This window comes from Alternaria conjuncta (genome assembly GCF_024043145.1).
Source record: "Alternaria conjuncta strain BMP 0040 chromosome Unknown scaffold_14, whole genome shotgun sequence".
Classification (NCBI taxonomy): Eukaryota; Fungi; Ascomycota; class Dothideomycetes; order Pleosporales; family Pleosporaceae; genus Alternaria; species Alternaria conjuncta.
Window position 1 is genome coordinate 529,885 of NW_026250103.1, and position 25,953 is coordinate 555,837.

The 25,953-nt window shown below is 52.2% G+C and overlaps 9 protein-coding genes across 9 annotated transcripts; 4 read left to right on the forward strand and 5 right to left on the reverse strand.

Annotated features, from left to right (window-relative positions):
* Positions 1-2,075: 2,075 nt before the first annotated feature.
* J4E85_008798 (uncharacterized protein) lies at positions 2,076-3,117 on the reverse strand (the record flags this gene model as incomplete). The annotated part of the gene is made up of 2 exons (XM_051473022.1): positions 2,076-2,472; positions 2,525-3,117. The coding sequence occupies 2 exons, from the start codon at positions 3,115-3,117 to the stop codon at positions 2,076-2,078; spliced, it is 990 nt and encodes a 329-aa protein (XP_051323242.1).
* Positions 3,118-3,857: 740 nt separating this feature from the next.
* J4E85_008799 (uncharacterized protein) lies at positions 3,858-5,452 on the reverse strand (the record flags this gene model as incomplete). Its single annotated transcript, XM_051473023.1, has 2 exons — positions 3,858-4,943; positions 5,000-5,452. The coding sequence occupies 2 exons, from the start codon at positions 5,450-5,452 to the stop codon at positions 3,858-3,860; spliced, it is 1,539 nt and encodes a 512-aa protein (XP_051323243.1).
* An 812-nt stretch (positions 5,453-6,264) lies between these two features.
* On the forward strand, positions 6,265-8,884 carry J4E85_008800 (uncharacterized protein; the record flags this gene model as incomplete). The annotated part of the gene is made up of 3 exons (XM_051473024.1): positions 6,265-6,304; positions 6,360-8,420; positions 8,475-8,884. 3 exons carry the CDS (start codon positions 6,265-6,267, stop codon positions 8,882-8,884), a joined length of 2,511 nt encoding a protein of 836 aa, XP_051323244.1.
* A 926-nt stretch (positions 8,885-9,810) lies between these two features.
* On the forward strand, positions 9,811-10,662 carry J4E85_008801 (uncharacterized protein; the record flags this gene model as incomplete). The annotated part of the gene is made up of 1 exon (XM_051473025.1): positions 9,811-10,662. One exon carries the CDS (start codon positions 9,811-9,813, stop codon positions 10,660-10,662), a length of 852 nt encoding a protein of 283 aa, XP_051323245.1.
* A 294-nt stretch (positions 10,663-10,956) lies between these two features.
* On the reverse strand, positions 10,957-13,039 carry J4E85_008802 (uncharacterized protein; the record flags this gene model as incomplete). Its single annotated transcript, XM_051473026.1, has 3 exons — positions 10,957-12,792; positions 12,848-12,978; positions 13,030-13,039. The coding sequence occupies 3 exons, from the start codon at positions 13,037-13,039 to the stop codon at positions 10,957-10,959; spliced, it is 1,977 nt and encodes a 658-aa protein (XP_051323246.1).
* Positions 13,040-13,475: 436 nt separating this feature from the next.
* J4E85_008803 (uncharacterized protein) lies at positions 13,476-14,777 on the reverse strand (the record flags this gene model as incomplete). Its single annotated transcript, XM_051473027.1, has 1 exon — positions 13,476-14,777. One exon carries the CDS (start codon positions 14,775-14,777, stop codon positions 13,476-13,478), a length of 1,302 nt encoding a protein of 433 aa, XP_051323247.1.
* A 641-nt stretch (positions 14,778-15,418) lies between these two features.
* J4E85_008804 (uncharacterized protein) lies at positions 15,419-17,265 on the forward strand (the record flags this gene model as incomplete). The annotated part of the gene is made up of 5 exons (XM_051473028.1): positions 15,419-15,624; positions 15,686-15,977; positions 16,042-16,451; positions 16,508-16,884; positions 16,940-17,265. 5 exons carry the CDS (start codon positions 15,419-15,421, stop codon positions 17,263-17,265), a joined length of 1,611 nt encoding a protein of 536 aa, XP_051323248.1.
* Positions 17,266-19,645: 2,380 nt separating this feature from the next.
* On the forward strand, positions 19,646-20,795 carry J4E85_008805 (uncharacterized protein; the record flags this gene model as incomplete). Its single annotated transcript, XM_051473029.1, is given in 3 exon segments — positions 19,646-20,507; positions 20,570-20,736; positions 20,754-20,795. The coding sequence occupies 3 exon segments, from the start codon at positions 19,646-19,648 to the stop codon at positions 20,793-20,795; spliced, it is 1,071 nt and encodes a 356-aa protein (XP_051323249.1).
* Positions 20,796-21,431: 636 nt separating this feature from the next.
* J4E85_008806 (uncharacterized protein) lies at positions 21,432-24,589 on the reverse strand (the record flags this gene model as incomplete). Its single annotated transcript, XM_051473030.1, has 2 exons — positions 21,432-23,743; positions 23,791-24,589. The coding sequence occupies 2 exons, from the start codon at positions 24,587-24,589 to the stop codon at positions 21,432-21,434; spliced, it is 3,111 nt and encodes a 1,036-aa protein (XP_051323250.1).
* Between the last annotated feature and the right edge of the window lie 1,364 nt (positions 24,590-25,953).

A 25,953-nucleotide genomic window follows, 5' to 3' on the forward strand; every position in this document is an offset into this window, starting at 1 on the left:
TGCCGAGCAGATGAAGCCTTGCGCGAATACGAGTACATCCGACACCCGAGTTTTGGACTTCTGGCCAGCCATGCGGCCTGCTCGATATCCTACCAAACAGTTAGCAAACATATTGAACGACCTCTAGATACGAAACGGTCAACATAAAATTCGAATGCACTTACCCTGGGCCAACGCGAGAACAAATGCAAATAGGATGCATATGATAATCACTGCAACGCGATGCGGTGGCAGCTCGTCCAGGTTGACATGTTTGTGGCTTTCGTCCCGAGTAACAAGGAAAAGCGGAGACATTGGCTGCGCAGCCACACCAGCGATGGAGATCTGCGCAAAAGCAAATAATATCGCAAAGGTAGAAGATTGCATCAACGCTGCCAAGGTGTCCGTTGAGACATGGGGAGTGGTCTCACGAGATATAGGTTCACGAAGCGAGCTCTGATCAAGTGTTCAAACTAATTTGCGTATTACGCCGTGGCAAGACTTCTCACTCAACGTCAATCAATCACAACACGGTATATCCTCGATCTATCGGATCGTAGGGCAATATGTCAAGGGCTAGCGCATCAGTGGACGAGTCACCGCTAAAGCTTACTTCAACGGTTCCGACGAGGGGAAGCTGGAGACAACTCCGTAGCGCCGAGCAAGCACCCCGTAGCGAGCCTTCCACGCGCTATGGTGCGGAGACGTTGCGCTACAGCCCTACTACTAGACACCGTTGGGCTCTAGAAGTCTTGATCGGCTGGAGAGTTTTGACCGCTGCTTCATGAGATGCAGAAGTCGCTTCAGCCACATGTTTGCGCCTCCAAAACGACCACTGTGAAGGCTCTGGTTTCCAAATACCATGGTGGCATCTGAACGAGGCTATGCGCGTAAGCTTACGGCGACGAGGTCCGGAGATTCCAAGAGGCTTGGATCTCGGGTTGGGAAAAGGACCGGATGCCGCACGCCCCGGGCTTATCATCCAGGGCTGATACAGAGAGAACCTTGGAATCTTGGAAACCTTCGGGACGCGCTCTTATCTCTGGACCCTCATAATGCGCAGCAGCCATGTCATCCCGTAGTGGCAGCCTTCGTCATCGTTGGTTTCCGCTAAGTTCCTTCACATGTTATGGCTGTCGTTCCGACTCCACCTTGGCTATGTCACGATGCAGAACAGACATCGTGTAGTGTATGTTCTCCTAGGTCGCTCCACTCGTTTTGCTTCCCAATAGTCTAACTAATGAAGTGTTTGCGAGCTGCAATAGGGTTTCGGCCTTCTTTTTGGGCGTGCTCGGACGAAGAAGACCGGGATATCTGGAAGCCGTCAGAGTTGAGTGAAGGGTCTACCATGCACCCCTCAAGTATGTACTTTCTGTAAATTAAATCAAACGTCCAAGCCCTTTTCATGGCCCTGGGCAGAGACATGTAATCTTGCCAAGGGTACTAATAAGGAACGACAAGCCCAGTCATCCCTATCAGCCGTACCCTTCACTCCGCTGGGAATTCACCTACGCAATATCTATATCCATTCAAATGTTGTCCCACGAATGAGAAGTCTGACAAACATCTGTGGCAATCACTATGTATCCTTCGACCGTGGCCGCCGCCTTTGTTACTTATTTGACAAAGACAAATGGGTGGTCATCATCTGTGACTGAAAGTCGTCTCCATGGCTGGCACGCGATGTACTGAGCAAGGTAGTTTGGTCGGTAGACGAGAGTAGAACGCAGATACAGCAGAGCTAAAAGCAGCAAGTGTCACGTAGCATACCGTTATGTGTTAGCATGGGGCGCAGGTGAATATGCGTACAAGGGTTAGTGTTTGTTTGGTCTATGTAGAGTACCTTGCTGTACATGGTCGCGCTTCGCTTGGAACGTAACTGCAAGTGCATACCCGTGAGCTGCCTCTCCACTACCCTAACAGAACTTCTCCATCGTTCATGAGCTCAAATCAGACTCGTAGCCTTCCCTACCGATAGCCATTGGCTCGATCGAGGTCCGAATCCGTCAGTCGTCCTTACAAGAATCGTGTATGTTGGGCAATGCTGAGATTTCATTGTGCCAACAGGCGAATGGAAAGACGCTCGCTCACTCGGTCTACCAGCCAGAAGAAGTATTGGCATCGGCAGCTGCGGTGGTGTCGTCAGCCCAGTTGCCGCTCGACTCAACCGGAGTATCACCCCAACCGCCAGCCGCAGCGGTCGAGCCACCGGCATCGCCCCAGTCACCGCCGGCAGCCTCAGCAGGAGGCTCAGGGCAACGCTTCTCGCCATGACCGAAGTTGTTGCAGTTGCGGCACTTCACGCGGGACCAGTCACGAGGCTTGGGGCACTCGCGAGAAGCATGACCCTCCTCGTCGCAGTTACGGCACTTCATGACACGAGGCTTGTCGCACTCGCGCGACATATGACCCTCATCTCCGCAGTTGTGGCATGCGCGACCAGGACCACCAGCCATGGGCTTGCGAGGCTGAGTGCACTCCGTCTTGCGATGTCTGTTAAATGTTAGCTTGACACTCCAAAATGATCGACAAGAGTTCGACTTACCCAGTCTCGCCGCAGTTGAAGCAGGCTTGACCACCAGAGCCCTGCGGACAATCGCGCTTCTGGTGACCCGTCATACCACAGCCGAAGCAGGCACGGTCGCCGCCACCGCCGCCTCCACCAGAGGGGCAGTCACGCTTTTGATGGCCAGTCTGACCACAGCCAAAGCAGGCCCGATCGCCGCCACCGCCGCCGCCGTTGTTGTTGTTGTAGCTGGTAGTGTTTGCAGTAGAGAAACCGCCCGCAGAGCCCCAGCCGTCATTGGCAGTAGTCGTAGCGCCGCCGAAGGTGTCACCACCAGAGCCGAACTCGTTGGCGTCAGCAAACTCGTTGGTGCCGCTGAACTCGTTGCCACCACCGAAGCTTGTAGCGTCACCGCCGAAAGTACCAGCCGGGTTCTTGGCCTTCTCTAACTCTTCGCGCTCTTTGGCTTCGGCCTCCCGGTGCTTCTTGGAGTTCTTGTGTCCGTTCCAATCCTTTGTGAGGATCTCGCGGTCGCAGAGCTCGCAAACGGAGATACGAGCAACATGCTCCTTGGCCTTGGGGTATGGGTTGGATACCATGGTCGAATACAGGTTAGCCGGACCACGAGCCATGATGAGGACTGTGGAGGATGTGAGAGAGGTGAACTAGACACAGTTCGTTAGCTTTTTGCACTCCAGAGACGGCAGCAGTGCAGTGAAGCGCGACAGACGTCGGTCGAGCGCCCAAAGAATCCAGGCTGGAAGCAGCTTGGAGCTCGCGGTCTGCGCGCGACGCGTTCAAAACTGAGTGTGCGCACTTGCAAATTTGCGGAGCAGGCTGACTGGGCCTGGAGACCGACGTGTGAATACGCCAGAGGTGAGAGGAACTTACCTTGTATAAGCAGAGTATACGTCGCAGGCGGTCGACAATGAGGTGACTGTCTCTTGATCGTACAATTGGTCCCGCACGTCGTCGCTGGTGAGGTGGGGTCGCAGGAGTGGAGGTGAGAGCGTGGGAAATTTTATATAGGCAGGCGCGAGGCAGTGGACCCTGCACCAACGACAACAAACAGACGAAGCGAGACCGGGTAGGAGCCGAGTGATACAATGGAAGACGATGGAAACAGTGAGAGAATCGCGATTATGACGCTAGCATGCATGACGGGTACCTGCGCAAGAAATGACAGGGCGCCGGGAAATCTCACGGTGAGAGATCATCGTGAAGTCCAGTAGACGTAAAAGGTGATGGGTAGGTGAGTATGGAAAAGAGACTATTGGCGCTCAATGGCGGTCCTTGCACCATAGAATGATGAGTGTTGACCTGGCTATGCACAACAGAAAAAGACAAAAAATAGCTGTACTGAACATTGAGCTCAAGCACCTGCAGGCATCCCGTCTTCGACTTCCACCTCCTCTTCCGCTCTTTGACCCTCACTCTTTTCCGGCTCTTTCCAACCTGTACCGGCCTGCACAAGCACGACGATGATGGAGAGTCCTACGGCACAAAGGAACAATGCCTTGAGTGCATCCGCATATGCCCCGACGGCAACGACTCTGTCTTTGCCTTCCAGCTTACCTACAAGTGCTGGACTCCCTAGTAGTCTCCGGGTGAGCTCCGCGCGATTCTTCAACCCAGCCTGCGCAAAACCTTCATCCAAAGATTTGTGCAGTACGCGAACGAAGTAGCCACCGCCAATAGCCGAACCGAAAGAGCCTGAAAAGCCGCGAAACGTAGCAAGGAGAGAAATGACGATCGGGTGCACCTCCGGGAGTGTAAGATGGAGCAGATGGACAAGTGCGTAGTTCGTTGCCGCGCCAGTAACAAGTCCGTTGAGGAACACCATAGCAACATATAGACCCCACGGACTTGTTGGTGTAGAAATGAGAGCCAGGACAGCCATAGTGATTGGAAACAGTGCCATCGCAACGACGGTATGAAGGTAGAAGCTGCCCGTGCGTTTGATATGAAAGACGCCAGCAAGAAGACCACCGGTTGCAAAGCCGGCGTTGGTGGGAATGAGGATTGATCCAGCGACAGCCGGAGCCCAGCCACGAACGGCAAGCGCATATACGGGCGTATAGAAGAGGATACTCCATCGGGCCATCATGAAGCCAGTCGTGGCAAGGCAGGTCAACAGGGTTCCACGAGATCGTAGAACGGAGACTGGAATGACGGGATCGCCAGCGACGTAGGCCTCGTTTAGAACGAATACTGGAAGGGCAAGAGCCGATAAAATGATCGGCGTTGGAAGAACCTTTGGACCAGATAAGCCAAGAAGGAAGAGTACAATGGTGGTGGTCAAGAGCAAAGCTCCGGAGTAGTCGATGCGGGCTAGCTTTTCGCGGATCGAGAGATTTTCATACTTGATGTTCTTTGAAGTATGGCTGGCTGGAATTGAAAAGAGGAGACCCAATCCGGCCACAAAGCTTATTGGTGCCTGGATGCCAAACAATGGTTTCTATGGTTGTGTCAGTTGAACTCACTAGATCTCGTCATCTGATAGTGTCCACTTACCCATCCAATTCTAGGCTCAAGCGCGCCCGCTATGACCGCTCCAAGTGAGACACCGACTGTCATTGCAGTGTTTGCAAGGCCCATATACAAGCCTCTTCGTTTAGGGCTGGTCATCTGGATCGCCATGATGCTAGCAACGATGAAAATGCCACCGCCACCAGCTCCAGTCACGACGCGGCCGATGATAAAGTGTTCGAAAGACACAGATGTGGACGTGATGGCCGATCCAATGGCTATCAACATAGTGGAGAAGAACATGCATAACCGTGGACTAAATACTTGACATAGCCGTCCCATCAAAGGGGCGAGAGAAGACATGGCGATGAGATACGATGAAGTAAACCAGCTGGCAGTTTCGAAGGCATCTAGATCAGCGGCGATAGACGATTGGGTCGTTGTAAGGATAGAGATGTTTGTAGCTGTCGTGAAGGTTAGGTCAAGTTTTTTTCGCATAGTTTGTGGAATTTTGATAGAACATGACTTCTGTTAATTTGCCACCATTCTCATGCATAGATGGAATTGTACATGATCGAGGACGGGATTTTGTTATGACGAAGCGCGGAGATTTTGGAAGACATACCTTGCAAAAATATCAAAAGGCCGACGGAGCCAACTATAAGTGCGCCTCTCGACGTTGAAATGGCTTCTTCATCATCTTTGCCCTCCCTATTCGATAAGGGCGGCGATAACGAAGGCTGGAGCAGGGGCTCGCGTTCTGCCGAGGTATTCAGAACTGTCATGACATACGACTTCCAGTACAATGTCAAAAGATAAGAAGAGTGCTATCCAGCGATAATGAACGAGAGAGACTTCGCGTAGAAACGCGTCTGAAGATAGAAATCATGACGATGCGTGCAAGGATGTTAGTGCTTCCGCCGATGACAAATGCAGAAAGAGGTCGGTTGCCCTTGCCCGAGAGCTTTCGTCCGCAAAGACAGCGGAGCAAGCGACGACGGTATGAAGCAAGCGCGCTGAATATCAGTTGCAAATAGACATCTGGAAGTTGTTTACGGATCGAAGCGGAAAGCCCGAGGCGACGTTGCAGCGCGTGAACCTGTGACATGAGTGACGTCAACGCTCATTGGCTGCGGGAGCCACGCATCGGGGGCGCAACTGCCACCCCGGCCGTGATAGTGGAAAGCTGGCCTCTCCAAACAACCTCACCACGACTGCCTACACGTAGTCGCGCCTTTGCTTCCGCCCTCCCGAGATGACGCCATGAGTTTCTTTCTTCGCATCACTTTGAATTTCGACATATACCCACAATGAGGCCACAGCTACCGCGGCGTGTGCCGCTTCTCTTCGGTACGCACCTGCGCAGGCAACGTAGGAAGCTTCTGACTGACTTGTAGACCCGCAGTCCTTCTCTCACTATTATTATGCGTTTCTTCGGACCAAAGCAAGGAGGCCTGGAAGTCAAGATGGGGGAACACAGAAGGAGGCGCGAATCCACACCAGGGCGTACTGGCCTTCAATGAGGCCACGACGCTTCTACACACGATCAAACCGGCTGCCGCACCATGGTGGAACTTTGATAAGAAGTCTGGCATCTTGGGCACCAGCGCGTACTACGCGAAAGAGGTCTTCTTCCTTCTCTTCATGAATGGCCCCCCACAGCAGGAGCTGTTGACGACAAACCCACAACCAAAGCAGCTAGGGCATTCTCTATCACAAGCCGTCACCCTGCTGGAAGAGGCAGCGGCTCAAAAGAATCCCGACGCCATATTCACCCTCGCCGAGATGAACTTCTACGGCAATTACACGCATCCGCGCAACTACTCCCAAGCCTTTCGACGATACCACGAGCTCGCGATTCTGAACGGCAATGCATCGGCACAGCACATGGTTGGCTTCATGTACGCGACCGGCATTGGTGGAGCAGTCAAGCAAGATCAGGCAAAGGCTATGCTATACTATACCCTGGGCGCAGAAGGCGGAGACGTGCGGTCAGAGATGGCTGTTGCGTACAGGCACTCGGCAGGCATCTCTACCCCGCGTAACTGCGAGGAGGCTGTGCATTTCTACAAAGCGGCAGCGGAGAAGGCTATTGCATACATGCGGTCTGGGCCACCTGGCGGCCACTCTATGCCGCGGGAGTCATACAACATCGCTGACGATCAGGGTGGCGTGTATGGCGAAGGCGCAAGTACAAGCAGCTCTGGGCCCAATGCCAAAGTCGCCAGCGCTCAGTCTGATGCCTTTTCTTCCCTCGACGACGTTTTCGAATACATGGATCTCCAGGCCCGGAAGGGCGATGCCAGGGCCACATTCAATCTTGCCAAGCTGAACTACGATGGCGCACGAACATTGAAGCGCGACCTTCCAGCGGCCAAGAAGCGCTTCATGGAGCTTGCGCGCATGTACTGGCCGCAGAACGGAAAGCCCAATGCAAACGTGTCGCCTACCGTCGAGAAGCTGGCCGCGAAGGCCGCCGGCTACCTTGGTCGCATGTTTCTGCGCGGTGAAGGCATGCCGCAAAGCTTCGAGATTGCGAGGTTATGGTTCCGACGTGGCTTGGACTTGGGCGACGCGCTGTCGCAATACTCTATGGGTATCATGTACCTGAAAGGCCTCGGTGTACCTCAAGATGCTGTAAAGGCTGCTGAGCTATTCGGCGCGGCTGCCGACCAGGATTTGGCAGTCGCACAAGTTCGGCTAGGTGCGCTCTTCTTAGATCAGGGGGACATCGGCGTCGCCGCCAAATACTTTGAACTTGCCGCTAGGCATGGACACCTCGAGGCGTTCTACTACTTAGCTGAGATGACGCACAACGGTATCGCTCGATCCAAGTCCTGTCCTTTGGCGGCCACCTATTACAAGATCGTAGCAGAGAAAGCCGAGCTCGTCTCTACGTCTTTCCCCGAAGCTAATGAGGCGTATGCGAATGGTGACCTAGAGACCGCACTCGTAAGCTACATGATGGCAGCTGAGCAAGGCTTCGAGGTCGCACAGGCCAACGTGGCCTATCTCCTTGATCAAGTCAAGCCTCGTTTTACATTCAACTCGCTTGTGCCCTTTTTGAAGCAAAAGGCCTCGCTAGCTAGCGACGCATTCCTGGCTTTGGTATACTGGACGCGCTCTGCCGAACAGAAGAACGTCGATGCTATGGTCAAGATGGGAGATTATTACCTGATGGGTCTCGGAACACAACCTGATTCTGAAAAAGCTGCAGCTTGTTACCAAGCCGCAGCTGAGACCATGAGAAGCGCACAAGCCATGTGGAACCTGGGTTGGATGCATGAGAATGGCATCGGCATTGACCAAGACTTTCACCTCGCAAAGAGACACTATGATCTGGCTCTGGAGACGAATCCACGTGAGGCCTATTTACCTGTCGTTTTGGCGCTGTACAAGCTTAGGTTCCGGAGTTGGTGGAACACCTTTACAAACGGCAACATCAAGTCCATCCAGGAAGATCCCGGTAAGTCATCATCCTTTGCATCTTTTCAACGTCTGGATGCTAACATGGCTATAGTCGTCAAGAAACAATGGACACTCTCGGAGTGGCTGAACGCCTTTCTCGAAGCCGAACTCGCTGGCTGGGACGATTACGAAGCTGATGATTACGACGACACGCATACCGCCGGCGACGACTTCTATGGAGACGGCTATCATGGCGATGAGATTGATTCGGACATTCTGGAATCACTCATCATCTTGGCCCTGAGCGGGGCTTTGGCCTTCCTGCTTTACTACAGGACACAAAGGCAAAGAAGACAGGAGGAAGAAAGAAGACGGCAACAAGAACAGCAGCAACAGCTGAATCAAGGTGTGCCTGTCCAACAACAGCAAGCGCAAGGACAACCGCCACAGGATAGGGGAATGTTCCCAAATCCAGGCGACCCTGAATTCATGAACTGGGTAGCAGGTGGCGTAGGGCACTGATGCATTGTTAGGAGGTGGTGTTCAGGAAGTCGATGAGCAATTACGAGCCAGAGCCAAATAAAACAACGACAGTTCTTCGGCATACGCGTCTCGTATCACCCATTGCATAATGATATCCCGACCTAAAACTCTGGAATGTACTCGCCTTTCATGAATTCGGAATGCTTTTCATTCGACACGGTTCTTTTGGACGAACCATTGCTTGGGCTTTGCAAGCAACTTTGGGTGTCCACGTTCGGGTGTTGGTGAGTTGGAAACGCTGGTTCGCCAGGATTCGTTCGAAGTTGTCGTCTCCACATTCAACCACGATTTCATACAGGCATGAGATGAGTTATCGGAGCTGTGAATGGCTCGTCTTTAGTATTCCATCGCAGTGTCACGGTTTATCTTTGTATAAATCACCCACATCACGATGCAAATCAGAGGGGAAAAGCACAATCTTTTTGAGTGAATCATCGACCCCATTGCTCTGCAGCGTGGCCAGTACAGTCAACGAAGTTTCTCACATCAAATCACCCCCTAACAAAACGGAGCTGCAGGTGTTATAAAGTCCTCCTGAGCTCACTCGCCACATCAACTTCCACCGCAGGTCGCCCAGTAACATTATCAAGATGCCAGAAATCCACACTTCAAGCCGTCTGGAAGCAGATTTTGCTCGTATAGTGACCGAGGTCGATATCGGATCCAGCCTCAGAAACGTCTTTCGACGCAAGAAGAAGCAGAGATTACCATGCCCAAATACTCCCGAAGAACTTCGCAAACTCGTCGATACGGACGACTCCAAACCGGTGTGCCGCTGCGATCAGTGTGATCCACGACTTTACGAATCCTACTGCAATTGCGTCCTACGTCTTCACCATCACCCAAAACTCAAGTTCAAGGGTGCCGCAAACGAATTTGGATATCAATGCTACGAGCCCTTAACGATGGCTTCGCGTTTCCGGAGCGAAGCGATGACATTGACGAGAACGGCAGTACGATACTTCGACCGACCCATCGACACACTCAATACCATACAACTCACCGCCTTGAAAAACATTCAAACCTGGATACAACACTACATGTCGCTGATTTTCCCCAACACACCAGCTGAGTCACCTGCCAGTCTCGACGAAGTCTTTCCCATACCCTCGATCCGCGACCTGTGGACGCAGATCAACGTCCTTTTCTTCGGCTCTGACATGTTCTACCGCAAATCCAAATTCCGTTGGCTCACTGAGTTTCACATTCAGTATCCAGACGTGATGGGCGCAGCGTGGCGCGACTATTACTACAATATCACGATAGAACCAACTCTAGATAGCTTCGACATGCTTGGCACTCTGTTACACGAAATCTGTCATTCATTCTTCCAACAATACTCCTGTCAAAGCTGCCGTAGTCGTGCAGGAAACCTCTGCTCAGACGGCCATGGACGCGCATGGCAAATTCTCTCTTCCGCTATGGAACGCAAGTTCACGGAATTTACTGGACTGCCGATTGACCTCGGTCGGTTTGAGGCCATACGACACCATTGGAAAAACAGGGTTCAGTTGTCTACTTTACACGACTTTGGGGATTGGGAATTGGAGAGGCAGACCTTGATGCGGAGTTATGAATGTGATCTCCAGGCGGCGGTTGCGTCGCATGTCGGACGAGGTGCGAAGGTTGAAGACTTCCCGTTGAAGGTATATGGTGAGTATTGGTGGGTCGATATGGTGCAGGCGACAGACTTCATGAGAGAGGCCGGGCTGGGCCGCGACATGGACATTCAAGCACAGGGTAAGCTACTGGAGTGAGAGGACTCAGCCTGATGAGATGAGGATGTATAACAAGACGCAATTGGAAGAGGAGTCAGATGAAGAGAAATCCAAGAAGCGTAGAGTTGTGGCTATTTATACTTGCACAGGAAGCAATACACTCATGAATGTGTATGACGTTGGTACAAAGAAGCACAGTCCCATACCACCTCATATGAAGGCCATTGCCGCATTGTTCCCGGTTAAATAAATTGCAACTGACTAATATCGACGCGTCGCACGTTCTTACGAAGCTCCTTCACGTATACAACCCCCACGAAGCCGGAGTGCCACTTATAGCTCCGGCTCATCCTGGATCTTCTTGCTTTTAGTTGATACCAAGCCTCCGAAATCGCTCCAAGAAAGGCCATTTTTTCCAAGTGCTGCGTCATACGCGAGTTGTCGATGCGTTATTCGTCGCTTCTTGTGGGGGCTGGGTACTGGCGGCTCCATCCTGGAGGGAGTATTAGAGGCCCTGGTCTTTCGCTTGGGAGCTGAAGATGAATCGATTACTGTATGATCTGGACTCTGGACAGCCATTTGATTACGACGACTGTTTCGCGGAGGATTCTCTGATGTGGATGGAAGCGTTGATGGCTGGATGGTGTCTGTTGCGGTCGGGGTTTTTGGAGTAGCGTGATATGATGTAGGTAATGCAAAGGCTTCCTCCATGACCAATTTGGTCACAGGCGGGCTTGCAGTCTCATCGCCAGTCATTTGCGTGTTCGTCGGGCTCTCTTCTCTACCTCGTTTCTGCCGGCCTTCATAGTCCACTCTGGCTTTGTACAGCTCCATCATGACTGCGTCGTGAGAAAAAAGTTCACCTGAACAGAGACTGCCAAACAGATTCCGCATGCTGAGGTCAGATGTCCAGCGGGTCTCGTCAACAGTGCACGGAACGATATCCTTAGGGCTGAATGCTCTGACAAGGCCACAAAGCTCGGAGTAAGAAGAATGGCGACTATACGGAAACCTAATGGTCCTGTTGAGTGGCGGTCCGCTTTTCGAATCTTCCAAAACATTCGACGATAGCACAGAGACGAGGGTCTTTAGGGACAGATCGTGCTGGGTCTCCTCAAACTGCTTTTGTAGCTGCATACCAAGGTCGAGCTTGCCGTCTCCCAAGAGAGTCTGCTGGAGTAAGGTGATGACCTTTTCAAGCAACTGCTTGTCGTTTATGGATGCAGCACAGAGCTCCATCAACTTCTTGACTTCGCCCATACCGCCAGACTCCAGCTCTTCTTTTTGATCCAAGTCACCCTTTCCACCTCCTGCACCCAACTCGGCAATGTCTTCACCGTTGGCGCGTGTGACGATCGGGATAATGTGTACGATCTTGGCGTTCGTATCGCGGTCTAGGACGGAACAGCCCATGCCGCGCTCGCAGCTGTGGATGCGGACGTCCTCCTGAGAAGTCAAACAGCCCGGTTGTATGTGATTTCCATTTCTGAAACCGCATAAAGCAGGAGCCTCACGGATCTCAATTCCAGATTCTTGGAGGGCTTTATTGCTTGCTGGGACGTCGAGCCCCACTTCTCGCAGTTGTCGCTTGTCCAATGCGGACAAGGAGCCATATATGCGTGCTCGATAGTCGTCGAGATGAATTCGAGAACCCAAAAATGCGGACAACGCTATCCAGACGTTCTCATAGCCAAAGGTCCAAGAATGGAAGTAGAATATAGTGTCGTCGGAGTAGTCACTTACTTTGCTGAGCAGCTCTTGTATACCTTGCGCTTTGCTCGGAAACTGGCGATAGGGCTTTTTCTTCGTGGCAAAGGTCGTGTCCAGATACATGCAGTCCAATTTTCGGTTTCCGAGTGTATATGGCAGAAGTACTGGGTTCTGTATCAACGAGTTCACCCACCATTCCTCTGCTCGAATGTCGCCGGTATAAAGTACTGCTTTGCCATTACCCTCAATCAGGAACATGACAGCTCCAACGCAGTGGTTAGCATCGATAAGAGTGACCCTGATGCTGTTGCCCGGCGCTAACTCGATTACGGTTGGTGTGTCCAGAGGCAGCGCCTTGGCCAACTTGCGCATGCTTCTATCGTACGTGACATTGCGACTTTCGAGAATGCCTTTAGCGAAGTTGACGCGATAGTGGTACTTTTCTAGTCGCAAGAGTATCTGCAAGGGATGTCAGCTTTTGCATGGCATGTATGGCAGCAAATTTGCCGCTTACCTCTTTGGTCGCAGCCGAACAGTACACAAATGGGGCCCGCAACGACTCCAGACCAGTTAAATGATCAGAATGTACGTGACTCAAGAAACATGCAAGAGGCGCCTTATGTTCAGGTTGTTGTCGGAAGTAGTCTATTCTGATCTGAGGAAACTCTGCAGTGACGCGTTAGTCAGGGTACTGACAGCCGGGCATGGCGGGGCGACAATTACCGGCTACAATGCCTCTGAACGTTGACATGAAGATGCAATCCGACTAATGTTGATCGTGACATTTCCAGGGATAATCTGAGATCTGGGAACTGGCCGGGGACGATTACGCGGTATCGAGCGCGATGATCGTGAAGGCAGCCTGAACGTGAACCACGTGCAGGTGGCGGGGAGGCGCGTCGAGGTTAGCGCGATTGCGACGCGGGCAGTCGCGTTCGCCCCCAGGTGCCACACAATGACGCTTACTCCTGCAAAATCACTTTACTTTTTCGCTCACTACATCCAACAGTTGAGCGACGGAGGCGCTGAATATCGCTGCATATTGCTGCGCGGTGGCGCGTATCTTTTGAGAGCTCTTTATCACACGCCGGCCAGTACGGCATACCTGCGCATGCCGCGAAGCTATGGCATGAAGCTTCCATCTACACTACGAATACATCACTGACTTTCACAACTTGTCCTGTAGCCATCGACTTGTTACCGCAGATGCCCGTCAAAATTGAGAGTGCACCGTCGACATGGCTTGCAGCTCTCATATCCTGATCGATTTCCGCACCTTGCTCGCCAAACAAGTCAGCTAGCAACACCTCATCGCCTCCCCCATGCGCACCGACGGAATCCGGAATCTGGATATCTTGCGGCTTCTCGAAAAGCTTCCTGAGTGTGATTGATCGCGTTTCAAGTGATCCCTCGAGCGACTGGTCTCCCCCGCTGTTCACGTAGCTGTTCTCGACTACTTCCATCTCTACACGGCCGCCAGTCCCGTTGAACGAGACACGGAAACCTTCCCAGGGTGCGTAGGCGGTCAGAGAATAGGTCAGCACCGCGCCATTCTCGTATCGCACTAGGAGGTTCATTGTGTCTTCTATACTTATTCCGTCACCGAAGACGCTCTGATCGCGATAGTATGCGTCTTCATGCTCGGCATCGAGGTACATCTTCTTCAACTTGTCATTGTTTTCAAGGTGAAGTGCAAATGGATCGCTCTTTGCCACTTCGCTGCCATGAGCTCGTGTGTAAAACTCCTGTACACCTCTCTTTTCGGCATTTTCTCGCCCGTAGAAGTTCAGGTTGCCCTGTGCGTACACTGTTTCCGGACGCGAAGCTAGCCAGAAGTTGACGAGGTCGAAATGATGTGTTGATTTATGGACGAGCAGCCCCCCGCTGTTGCGCTTGTCGCGATGCCAGCGACGGAAGTAGTCGGCGCCGTGCGACGTGTTGAGCATCCATTCGAAATGTATGCTCGTCACTTTCCCGATCGCGCCAGAGCGGAGAAGCTCCCACACTTTGGTGTTGTGTGGTGCATAGCGGTAGTTGAACGTAACGCGCACTTTCTTGCCCGTTCGTTCTACTGCGTTGAAAATCTCGCGACACCGTGGTGCATCGATGGTCATAGGCTTCTCTGTCACGACATTACAGCCCAGTTCTAACGCGCGGACGATATAGATGTTGTGTGTACGATCGATTGTTGTTACGATGACTTCATCTGGCTTGGTTTCCCGGATCATCCGATCGAAATCCGCCGCTTTGAAGGTGGGAACCTTGACATGACCAAGAGACTCCAGCTGTGTATTCGCAAAGTCAAGTCGGGTTTGGTTCGTATCGCATAGCGCTACGACAACCGAGGTTTCTTTGTAGGTTGTTGCGATCGCGGTGTAGAAGAAGGACGAACGGCCGCCTGTGCCAATCAGCGCATATCTCTTTTGCTTGTTTTCCCCAGCCATATTCGCTAACAAATAATACAAGAGTAGAAGTTGAATCAGAAATAAGACGATCAAAGGCTTCGCTCTCTAGCCGTTTCTTAACAGCTTTGGAAATATTCTATGATGATGCATCGGTGTATCGCTACCCCGGTCACACCCCTCGATATTCGGTACAGTCAATCCCGAACGCTGAACCACATCATGTTACGACGTCGATCTTGCATTCTCCCGTCACTATAGCCGACCGGTGAACCAATGTTTAGAAGAGAGGCCCCACAGCATCCACCCCCGTGGGGAAAGTGAAGCAGAGACGATCATGGCCAGGAATAGAGTTTACCGCGTGAGCTCTGCGGGGAAGCTCACTCCTTGCCTAAAGCTCATGGAAACCCGGTATCTTTGCGAGTGAAGAGGGAATCGCAAGTCCTGATACGTGGAACAACAGAGCTATGAGGGGCTTCTAGCACAAGCAGGAAGCTCGAAATGCACATGGCCATCCAGGGCGTCGCTCAATCGATACCTGGATGCGACCGGGATTGGGAGACGCAATCAGTCGGTCTCTGGTATCCGAGCATGGGCTTTTGTCTGATAAGTAGACGAGCCGGTCACTTGGTAAGTCATTCGGAGAGCAACCAAGCGTCTTACAGTCTTCGTTCTGCGGCAGCATGGCGACCATGCATTCTGGAGCCCACAAAGAAGATGCCATAACACATATCGAGCACTCTAATCCTACGCCTGCACAGAAAGTCGAGAAGGCAGATGCGGCGGCCAAGTTTCTGGCCAACGCTCATGTTGATGATGCATCATTCTCATATGAAGAAGAGCGCGCTGTTCTCAAGCGCGTAGACTATCGCGTCCTCCCTCTTCTGCTGTAAGTGGTTTTTGATCAGCTGCGAATGAAACATGGACTGACTTTTTGTGTCTACGAATAGAGGAGCCTACTTCTTCCAGCAGCTCGACAAATCCTCCCTGTCTTACGTCTCCATCTTCGGTCTGCAAGCCGACGCCAAACTAGTAGGACGTCAATACTCATGGCTCGGCTCTATTTTATACTTGGCCCAGCTAGTCATGCAGCCTCTCGCAGCCTTCCTTCTGGTCAAATTGCCGACGGGAAAAGTTATCGGCACAGCCATCTTCCTCTGGGGTAGCAGTCTAGCTATCATGGCCGCCTGTACCGATTTCAAAAGCCTTCTTGGTCTGCGGTTCGTATTGGGATCTTTCGAGGTAAGTTGCGGCTGTACGGAGTGCATGTGGATCGCATGCTAACTTCGTATCTTCGTTCTTGTAGGCCATGATCGCACCGGCTTGTGTCGCAACTACAACGATGTGGTGGCGCCGGTCCGAACAGACCCTTCGGACTGGATACTGGAACGCTATGAATGGAGTCACCTTCATTGTTGGCTCATTATTCACCTACGGCCTCGGACACATCAACAGCGAGTCGCTACACAAGTACCAGGTCATCTTCATGTTCTGCGGTCTACTGACTGTGGTGTATGCATTTGTCGTCCTCGTCCTAATGCCGGATAGCCCGATGAAAGCCAAATACTTGACCGAGCGAGAAAGGTTCATCGCAGTCGAGCGTCTGCGGGCTAACCAAATGGGCATCCAGTCAGGAGAATGGAAGTGGGATCAGGTCTGGGAGACTTTGATTGACCTCAAGACCTGGTGTTGGTTCATTGCCATCATCGCGATATCGTGAGTAATGGACCTCTTTATCTCAATCTTGTTACTGATGTTCGTTCCGTGCATAGCATAGCAAGTGGCGGTATTTCCACCTTTGGCAACCTCATCATCCGCGACTTCGGCTACACCAACTTCCAATCTATCCTGTTCAACATACCCTTCGGTGTCATTCAGATTGTCTGCATCCTGGGTTCTTCCTGGGGTGCAACGCGCTGGAGCCGCAAAGGTCTTGCCATCGCCCTCGTTGCCATCCTTCCCATAATCGGCACGATAATGATGTTGACCGTGCCGCGCCAGCACAAAGGCGTTTTACTCTTTGGCTACTACCTTGTATCATGCCTCGCCGCTATTACACCTTTGATATACACTTGGCATGTTCAAAACACCGCCGGTGACACGAAGAAGAAGTGCACGTCGGCTATGGTGTTCATTGGGATGTGTACCGGTAAGTAATATCCGTTCACGGCCTGATGGGAGACGACACTAACTGCGTACAATAGGCAACGTCATCGGCCCGCTGCTATATTCGGTTGACGACGCGCCTCTTTACCGGCCTGGCCTGATCGCCAACTTGGTCATGTTCGCACTCGTAGCTATCATCGCGCTCTTGATCCCCGTCTACCTAGCACTGTTGAACAAGAGGCACGCGAAGCGCAGAGAAGAATTGGGCAAGAGCGCAGTCAGGGTTGACGAAAGTATGCTGAAGAAGAAAGAAATGACACAAAAGGGTGTGGAGATGGAGGCGCAAGATCAGAGACAGGAGCACGATAACGGCTTTTCTGACCTGACGGACATGAAAAACGAAGACTTCATTTACGTGTACTAGGACTGGGGAAGGTGGAAAGCGCAAACCACATTGCTGCTACACGTGGGTGGCCAGCACCTACAGGATAGCTGACAACAAAGTTGAAACTACATGTGTACTTTACGCACCATCACCCCCCGCGCAGCTGAGTGGCCGTCCGAGTGAACGTAGCCAATTCCGATGTTAAGGTTGTGATGAGACCATGCCTGCGAATAACCTCGGAGTTTGCCGTGACAGTGCCGAGCGCCGCATTAGGGGACATCGGCATCCACAGACGAAGATTACATAAGCCACCCCGGTCTTGGAATCCACTACGGGGTCTGCCTTGGCCCCGTGCAGGAAGCCACGCATCAGGCCACCGATGTTGCACCAACTCCCTGGGTCCATCTCTTCGCGCTTCCCGCTCATCTCGCGACGATCCGATCGCCAACACTTGAAGTTGAACTCCGGTCCCCTCAGCTGAAGTTGCTGAACCAGCTAAACTACGCCGGCCATCGATTTAGCGACAGGAAACCCTTTCCCGGAATGTGCAGCGACGTCTTCCCTGGCACATCTAATGAAGGAATGACCCGCGACGGAAACTCCCTGTAACGTACAACGCAGAACCCCTGTATCGTACAATGCCTTGACATCAGCGAGATCTTGGTGTTTCTTACTCCACGCATTAGTTGAGCTTGTTTGATTAGTAACCTAAGGTCCTTCGAAACTGGCGAACACGGGGCCGCGTCAGAACTCGCCGGTTGCGCATCCGCTCTGCACACAGCTTCTCACATCGCGCATCAGGTGCGAGTCATACCAACCTCGTCAAGCGTAGAAAGCGAGCCGAATCGATTTCCTGAATAAGAAGCCCCGTTGCAATGAGTGCATGGCCACGAGTGCGCTGATCCGCTAAATGAATATGCAGGTTTCCATTCTCGTCAAGAACGAATAGACGACATCGGTCACCTCCGCTATTGGATATATATTACGCTTTCGAAACTGGCACGTGCGACACACATTTAGCAGTAATTTCCATCCGACTAAGCTTTCCCCAGTTCTCATCCTGGAACAGCTGTGGCGCAGCAAGTCGTCTTCTTTCACTTCCCTAAAGAGCTTGCAAACATTGCACGGGAACCCCTCGACGCGCATAAACACTAGGTTTACCCTGGATCTGGACTAGGACCTGCCGTTTCGTAGAAGCAGGTTTCATCATTAAGCGACGTTTTTTCCAACTTGTCGACAGTTCCCTAGAATACCCAACCGAGAATCACGATCCCAAGTTGTATAGAGGTTGCATTGAGACACGCAAAGACAGCGCTGCTTTTACTTGGTCCTCACATGCTTTGATTTGTCGCGCAATTTCAGCATTGCGAAGTGCTGTGTCACTTAAATGCCGACAATCACTTGGAAAACATCAAGAGTGATGTAAACTAATAGCTTCTAGCAAATCGATCGCGGGTATAGCGGTGGACAGCGAAAAAGGGCTTTTCCGTTGCCAGTTCTGCTATTACCGGATAACGGCAAGCCACTGCACCCAGTTGGAAGGAAACCTGGGGTGCATCTGGTCGGTCATTGGACAATGGTCGAGTCCCAATTGGCGGGATCTCAGCATAACTGGCCTATCCGTGCTGTCACAACGGTAGAAACCTCTCCGCTCGAAGGGCGCTAGCCCACTAGGCTGAACTATACAGGCAGCTCGCCCACAGTGGCTGTGTGGCCTAGCTCCGCTCTACGTTTCAAAACGCCGCTTTCCGTACTCAAAATGCTTGAAGTCAACATGAGAACCATACCCGGAGCTTGTAAAGCTTGGTCACATTAGTCGCTCGGTCCGACGCTGGCAAGTGCCGCAAAGCGAATCAAATCATGCCTCTCTACGCGGATATTGAGTGCTAAAGGAACTCAGGATATGCGAAGGCAAGCCTTAGTACTACAGTCGTTCCACGAGTGAACAGGTTGTCACAAAAGTGCACGTTGTCACTGAGATCGGAGATGAAAATCAGCATGAGGAGTTTGCGCTCTAGGTACGGCCGTGGCAGCACGTTCCGCCTCTCTCTGTTCATGCTCGGTGGATTATTGGGCACTGACAACAGATTTGTGTGGCCCTCGGCCTATCACTCACCGCAGTATGGGTCCAGGATGTGCAACTTCTGCATGCTACCCACGACCCTTCTCCTGAAACTCGTATCTCTGAGATCAACACTTCATCTTACAATGACCCTGTCAGCTATAGGGCGCAACTGTCAAGATGATTCGATGCTATAGTATGTGCGAGACTAGCGTTGGGGCGGTGTCTCTAGGACTACTCGGTGCTCAGAGTAACTTTGACACAGGGGCGCTTACTCAAAGCAGAGGGTGGAAGGTCGACCTATCTCTCATGCATAAGGACTTTGTTCCTGCTCAGTGAAGCTAGCATCTCGACAGTATGAACAAGATGTTCCTCCGCCAGATTCTCATTCGAATCGCCATCGCCGCCGCATTGTTGAAGATCTTCAGTATCTTCAGGCGCCAACATGCCTTCCAAGCCTACATCGAGCGCCGCAAGATCACCTTCGACGATTTCCCTGAGTCCTACGCTAAGGCTCTGAACGATTCCGTAGCGCGCAACGAGCAACCTCTGGAGTCCGACTATACATCTACCTACACCGGATCTAAGATCCCGCGCACGATACATTACATATGGTTTGAGAGAATCTACCCCAACCATGAAGGCTCTAGCGGAGGCCCCTCTATTGGATTCGGGTCGCCGAAACTCTGTCGAGAGCACAACCCCAGCTACGAAATCCGCATGTGGAATGCAACGAGCGCTCGCGAGTTCCTCTCCAACGAGTACGCCTGGTTTCTACCGACATACGATGGTTACAGATACCCTGTCAGTACTCTACAAGTATCACTGCAACTGGAACTTATGCTGACTTTCTCTGCCCATGTTCAGATCCAAAAGGTTGACGCCTTGAAGTACTTCGCCCTCTACCACTTCGGTGGCGTCTACATGGACCTAGACGTCGCGTGCCGACGCTCACTAGACCCCTTGTTGGACTTCCCATCCTGGTTCCCAGAAGCATCGCCACTGGGCGTCAACAACGACTTGATGGCATCAGCGGCGAAGCATCCAGTCGTGAAGAAGATGACAGAAGGCCTTGTCACCCACAACTGGAATCTACTTTTCCCGTACCTCACAATCTTCTGGACAACTGGACCGCAATTTACGAGCACAATCTTGCAGGAATGGTTTGAAGCATGTCCTGATGGGCAATGTAATCAGGGGAAGGCACGGAATGATCTTGGTAAGTCAGCCATCCCTGTCCTGTGTAGGAGAAAGGTCTCAGTAACTAACACTTCTGCATAGACCCCACCTCCTTCCTCGTTCTACCGCGAATCTTCTACTCGGAAGAGTATACCTTCTTCGGCCACAAACCCGGCGGTTCATGGCATGGCTCGGATGTCGCTGTGGTGTTGTGGTTTGTTGACCGCCCATGGGCAATAGCAAGTGTTGCTGCGGCTTTGATTGGAATAGTCGGTGGTATTGCTAGAGTGAGGAGGACAAGGGCTCGCCAGAGAGTGAAGGTCCATAGCCAATTTGTTTAGAGGAAATGAGCTATGCAAATACCATATATCGTCCATGAAATACTAGCTTTTGGCCTAAGTTCATGATTAGCCGGCGATTGTTCACCACGTGCTGTGAAGTCACGGAAAGCTGTGTCGAGCAAAAGCTTCGTCTGAATCACCAACGCAACGCGAAGAGCAAGCTTGACCGAGGTTTTTAAAGCGTGATGACCTTCACCATACATTCACCGAGAAGTGCAGTGCAAGATGGAAGTTGAATATGTTATTTTGGCAGTTGCTTCACCCGTATTGTTCTTTACTTAATGTTCTTGCCTTTCTAGGCATTTCACTATACACAGTTTATCTATGCTCTCACCCTCAGTCCAATCCACAATTTCCCTGCCAGATGCGAAATGATACGCTTTGTATCGACCATGTACCACCCAAACAGTATGCTTTCACTCCAAAAAGACGATTTTGCTCGATCTTGGAGCCCCAACACCGAGGTGATGCCATTACAAAGAGAATGTGTAGGAATAGTCGTAGTAGTACAGAAGCCAACAACGCCCGCTAACCCGAATAGAATGAAAATGGCCAGGAAATGAGAAATTGCTGCTGTGTTGTATATACGCTGACGTATGGATTCTGCTTCGACGAAGACATGTTTACTGTGACAGCCGGCTGCCAATCATGGTGCTGAAGCTGTCGCCCGCCGGTCGTGGCTCCTTGCCAGCTCCAAGATAAAACTCGCAGCGGAATTTGAGGCACTCGATTCCGCGGACATCGTGGTACACCTGTATGATGTCACCAGTGTGCAGATGTCCGTAGATAACACGCCCCTTGTCGTCCTTTTGCTTCAAGTGTTTGCCGTTTATGGAGATACCATGTGTGGCGCAAGTCCAGATACCAACGTTCAAATTCTCCAAGCTGGTCCAATCTTTGCCCTGCTGTGACAGGTCATCCACTGTCTCTTGGGTCTGGCCACCTGACGAGTAGAAAAACACTATGAAAGCTGTTTTAGGAACGCGAGTATCTGATTTGTGTTCGTACACGATCGTATTGTTGCTCAAGCGGCCCCAAGAAGTCTTACTCTGATCGATGTTGAGAGTAAGGTTGGGTGCGAAGGAGTCGGGGGTTGCGATGAGCTTACCCAGTCGCCGGGGTGGTGGACGGATATCAAGCTCCGCTGGAACAGAAGGGATTGCTGCCGCCGGAGATGGTGCTCTCGCAATGCTTGATCTTGTCGACTGCGCACTTGCGTCCGAAGCTGCTGTCGTGTCCGGATATGCAGATGTTTCGGTGTTGGAATTGCGGCCATTGGACACGAAGTCAAACCCACTCACTCTGGAAGCATACTCCAGATTATGCGTGGTCGGATCCATCGGATCGTAATAATAGGACGCAGTCAAAGGAAGATTGATCTGGCGATTGATAGGTCGTGCTCTCGGAGTTGGCTCACTAATCTGACTGAAGTCTTTGGACGACTGTTCCAAAGAATTGTGTTGAACGACCTCCGGGGTCCTGGGGGTCGCAGGCATGACCGGGCTCTGTGTCCTGGATACGGGTGAGTGCGGCGAGGTCATGTTGAGATCCCGTACCAAAGACTCGGTACCAAGAAGGCTAGGCGAGGAAAAGCCGCGCTCTAGTTGGGCGGGCGCAGTGAAAGGACCCTGAAACTCCGACTGACCAGCGGTGTCACTCGTTTCGCCTGCTCCATCATTTTGGACAAGGCGGACAGACCCATCTTGCGACAGGGCGTCATGAGCATGAGCGCTCAAGACGCCGGAACTCTGCAAAGCTGACTGGCCAATTTCACCGAACAGACGAGGTTGCCTAGGTGTTGGGGCCATTTGAAAGCTCTCCTCGTTTACAAGGTGTGAGGAAGTAAATGACGGCTCAACGCTTGAGTCGCCACGATCACGTACCTGGTTGCGCGGGTACAGGGGATCGGCGCGAACTCGCTTTGGCTGACGCTCGTTGACAAAGCCCATGAGCTCTTCATCGGACAGAATGCCTCCGTCTTCATCTGACTCCGGGATCTCCTCCTCCTGGAGACTGAGCTGCGACAGCTGCTGCTCGGCCTCCTCAGGCTCGTCTTCTTCCGCGATGGACTGAAGAGTCGGGTCGGCGAGAAGTTCCGCGCCATCCTTAAGCCAGGGATGGTTGAGACAGTCGCGATCGGTTGGACGCTCTGCAGGGTCGGTTCGCAGCATACCAGTAAGAAGATCGATACAAGCAGGGGACACCCCAGCCTTGCGTAGCGGTGTCGGATCGAGGGGCGTTTTCATGATGTTATTGAACATGGCTTCGCCGGTAGCATCAGCGATACCCCTGAACGGAGGTTCGCCGCATAGCGCATACCATAGGACACCACCAAAGGACCATATGTCCACGGAAGAGCTATACGAGTGGTACGTCTTGGCACCACGTCGACGTTTAGTTCCCTTTGATTGACCGTTGAAGTCAGGAAACACTTCTGGGGCGCAGTACAACAGAGTTCCGCAGAAAGTCTTGAGGAAGGTCTCTTCGTGCTTGACAACTTTTGAAAGTCCGAAATCAGACAGCTTGACTGTGAAAGGATCCAGATCGGAGATGAGAATGTTGTCGGGCTTGATGTCGCGATGTGTGATCTTGGCGCGGTGCAGATAACTAAGCGCGCTCAGGATCTGCTGAGCCATTGACCTCGCAACATGCTCCTCCATGGATCCATGATTATTAAGGTAGCCTTGTAGATCTCCTTGCCGCACGAACTCCATGATGATGTAGAGATAATCGCCTTGGTCGTGGTACTCTTGGAACTGGACGATATTTGGGTGACGCAGGTCTTGCATGATCTTCATCTCGTTGTCGATCTTCTTGTCTAGCATGCCGTTCTTCATGAATCGGCGCTTTTCCAGCTCTTTAGCTGCGAGAAGTTTTCCAGTCATCTTTTCAGCGAGTTGGTAAACGGTCGCAAAGGCGCCCTTGCCGATCTGCCCTGGGAAGAGTTAGCAGTTATTGGTTGTTTATTGAAGCAACACATACCGACGATATTGTAGGTATCACCACCATCCCACTTCATCGCTGGTCCGCCATATTGCTTGGTGATTCGCTGAATGACCTTGCCCTGTGCGTCCCCAGCGTCTGGAGTGCACTCCGTGATGAAGCTGCGCAGGTTGTCGCGGAAGCGGTCCATGTAATTGACTCTAGACGGTACCCGGACGATGAATTTGATCATCTCTGCATCGTTGGAGTTCTGGATACAGATGATCGATCCCGAGCTCAGCATCCGCATCTTACTAAAGCGTGGATCCTTGCACTTCAGGAGCGCATCGTCGACTATGGTGCCATTGGTGGACATGTCATCGAGCATGAGAAGACCATCCGCATTCAGATATATGCGGAAGTGTTGGTTGCTTATCCTCTTACCGGAGTCCTGGCCAAAGATAACATCGGCGCTCTGGTGATTGCGTCCAAATATAAATCCGAGCGGCTTGAACTTCAATCTCTTCGCGGATGACATGCGTAAAGCAAGGTCTGCGCCAGCCCGCGAGCTGGTACCTTGTCGTCCTTCCGGAGCGTTGATGATGAATGTCTCTTGCTCCTCAACATCGGTGATGGAACTACTCATGGAATCGAGTGAATTGCGGAAGAGCACATGCTCGGGTCGATCTTGCGCTGTCTGCTCGACAATCCGAATGGCTGTAGGAGTAGCTGGGTGGAGAATGACCAAGACATCGGCGATGTCACCGTCATTAAGACCCGAATTGTTCCTGCCGAGTCGTCGTGGATCCAGGACCTGTTGAGTTGCAGGCTGTGTCTGCTGAGACGGGTCGGCCTCCATGATGGATATCAGAATAACTTTCCGTGGCTTATTGTGCGGCGCTTTGTAGGGAGTGACCCAGGACCAGACGAACGGCGCGCCCGTAGGAGTTGAGAGGGAGGCGACTGAAGATATCGAGCGAGTGACTGAAAGGCGGGTCTCGTGGTTTTATACGCGGCAATTGCGGGGACTCGTTTTACGTGCGATATCGGTCTAGCGCGAGCTGGTGGTAGTTGCGCTTCTAGTAGAGTGAGCGATACCTAGGTAACGTAGGCACGCTGTTGGGCCGTGCGTTAAATGGATGGGAATGGTCGCGTTGAGAGCGTTCTGGTTGGTCGTCGGCACAAGTAACTGGTACTCTAGAATGGGCTCGGCTCAGAATCTCTGCTACGTACTCCAACTTAATGGGACGTGTCGATGTCTCTTCAACAGTACGAGCAGCTGGGACTCGTGAATGGACGTTTCTTGAGAATGCAACTGGGCGGTACAGACGTTCGTGGAGCCTGTCTTGATAAACAGCGCTTCTTTACTTGTGTGGCCCCTGTGCTTTGTTTTTCCAGGCCTCAGTCTCCGACACTTTTCAACTTGTATGGGATGGAACGATGACAAAAGCGAGTCGGCTCGAACGGTAATGCGGTATATATTACAGCGACGCTGTCGCGGAAAGCGCTGGATGTAGATGTAGTGAGCGCGGTGAGGCGGATGTTTGCCTTGCCGGCATGCGCGTACGGGTATGGAGGAGAAGACGATGCGAAGGGTTGCCCCAGAAACAGGCTCTACGGCAATCAGTCAGCATGAAGACGTCCAGGTACACCACGGCTACGCGATTGCAATTGGGGCGAAGACAGACCTTGCTAGCAGAACCACGCAGACACCGAACACGAACGTCGGAAGTGAAAGGAAGCAGACCCTCGAGGCGACGCGAGTTGTGAGACTTTGGGTGGCCCGCGCTCACCCCGCTATTGGCTGGACGCCTCCAAGTGGGCCCCGACGGCACCTCCTCCCTCGTGCATCCAAGGCAGCACTCCGAACAAGGGAAAGATGCAATCCCTCTTTGACGGTTGCGACGCTGCACTACACAAGAAGAAGCTCTCACTTGTGATCTGTATAGACGAGACTGCTTCTGAAACGATTGGAAGTCTTGACACGGGTGCTGTTGGGATGCTGTGAGGCGGCAACATCAAGATCACGTGTTTACGCGATGTCGTGTTTTTTCGCGTCGTCGGCAACGTCATCCTTGGGTTGACCCTTACTAAGTGGGCCCATAATCTGACAGGGGCACAGTGGCTATCGCCTGCATCTATTGGAATCATCGTGTGTAACTAGTTTGCGATGTTTGTGAACGCATCCGCAGCCATTCTAAGCTTCGCGCTCGAGCTTAAAGT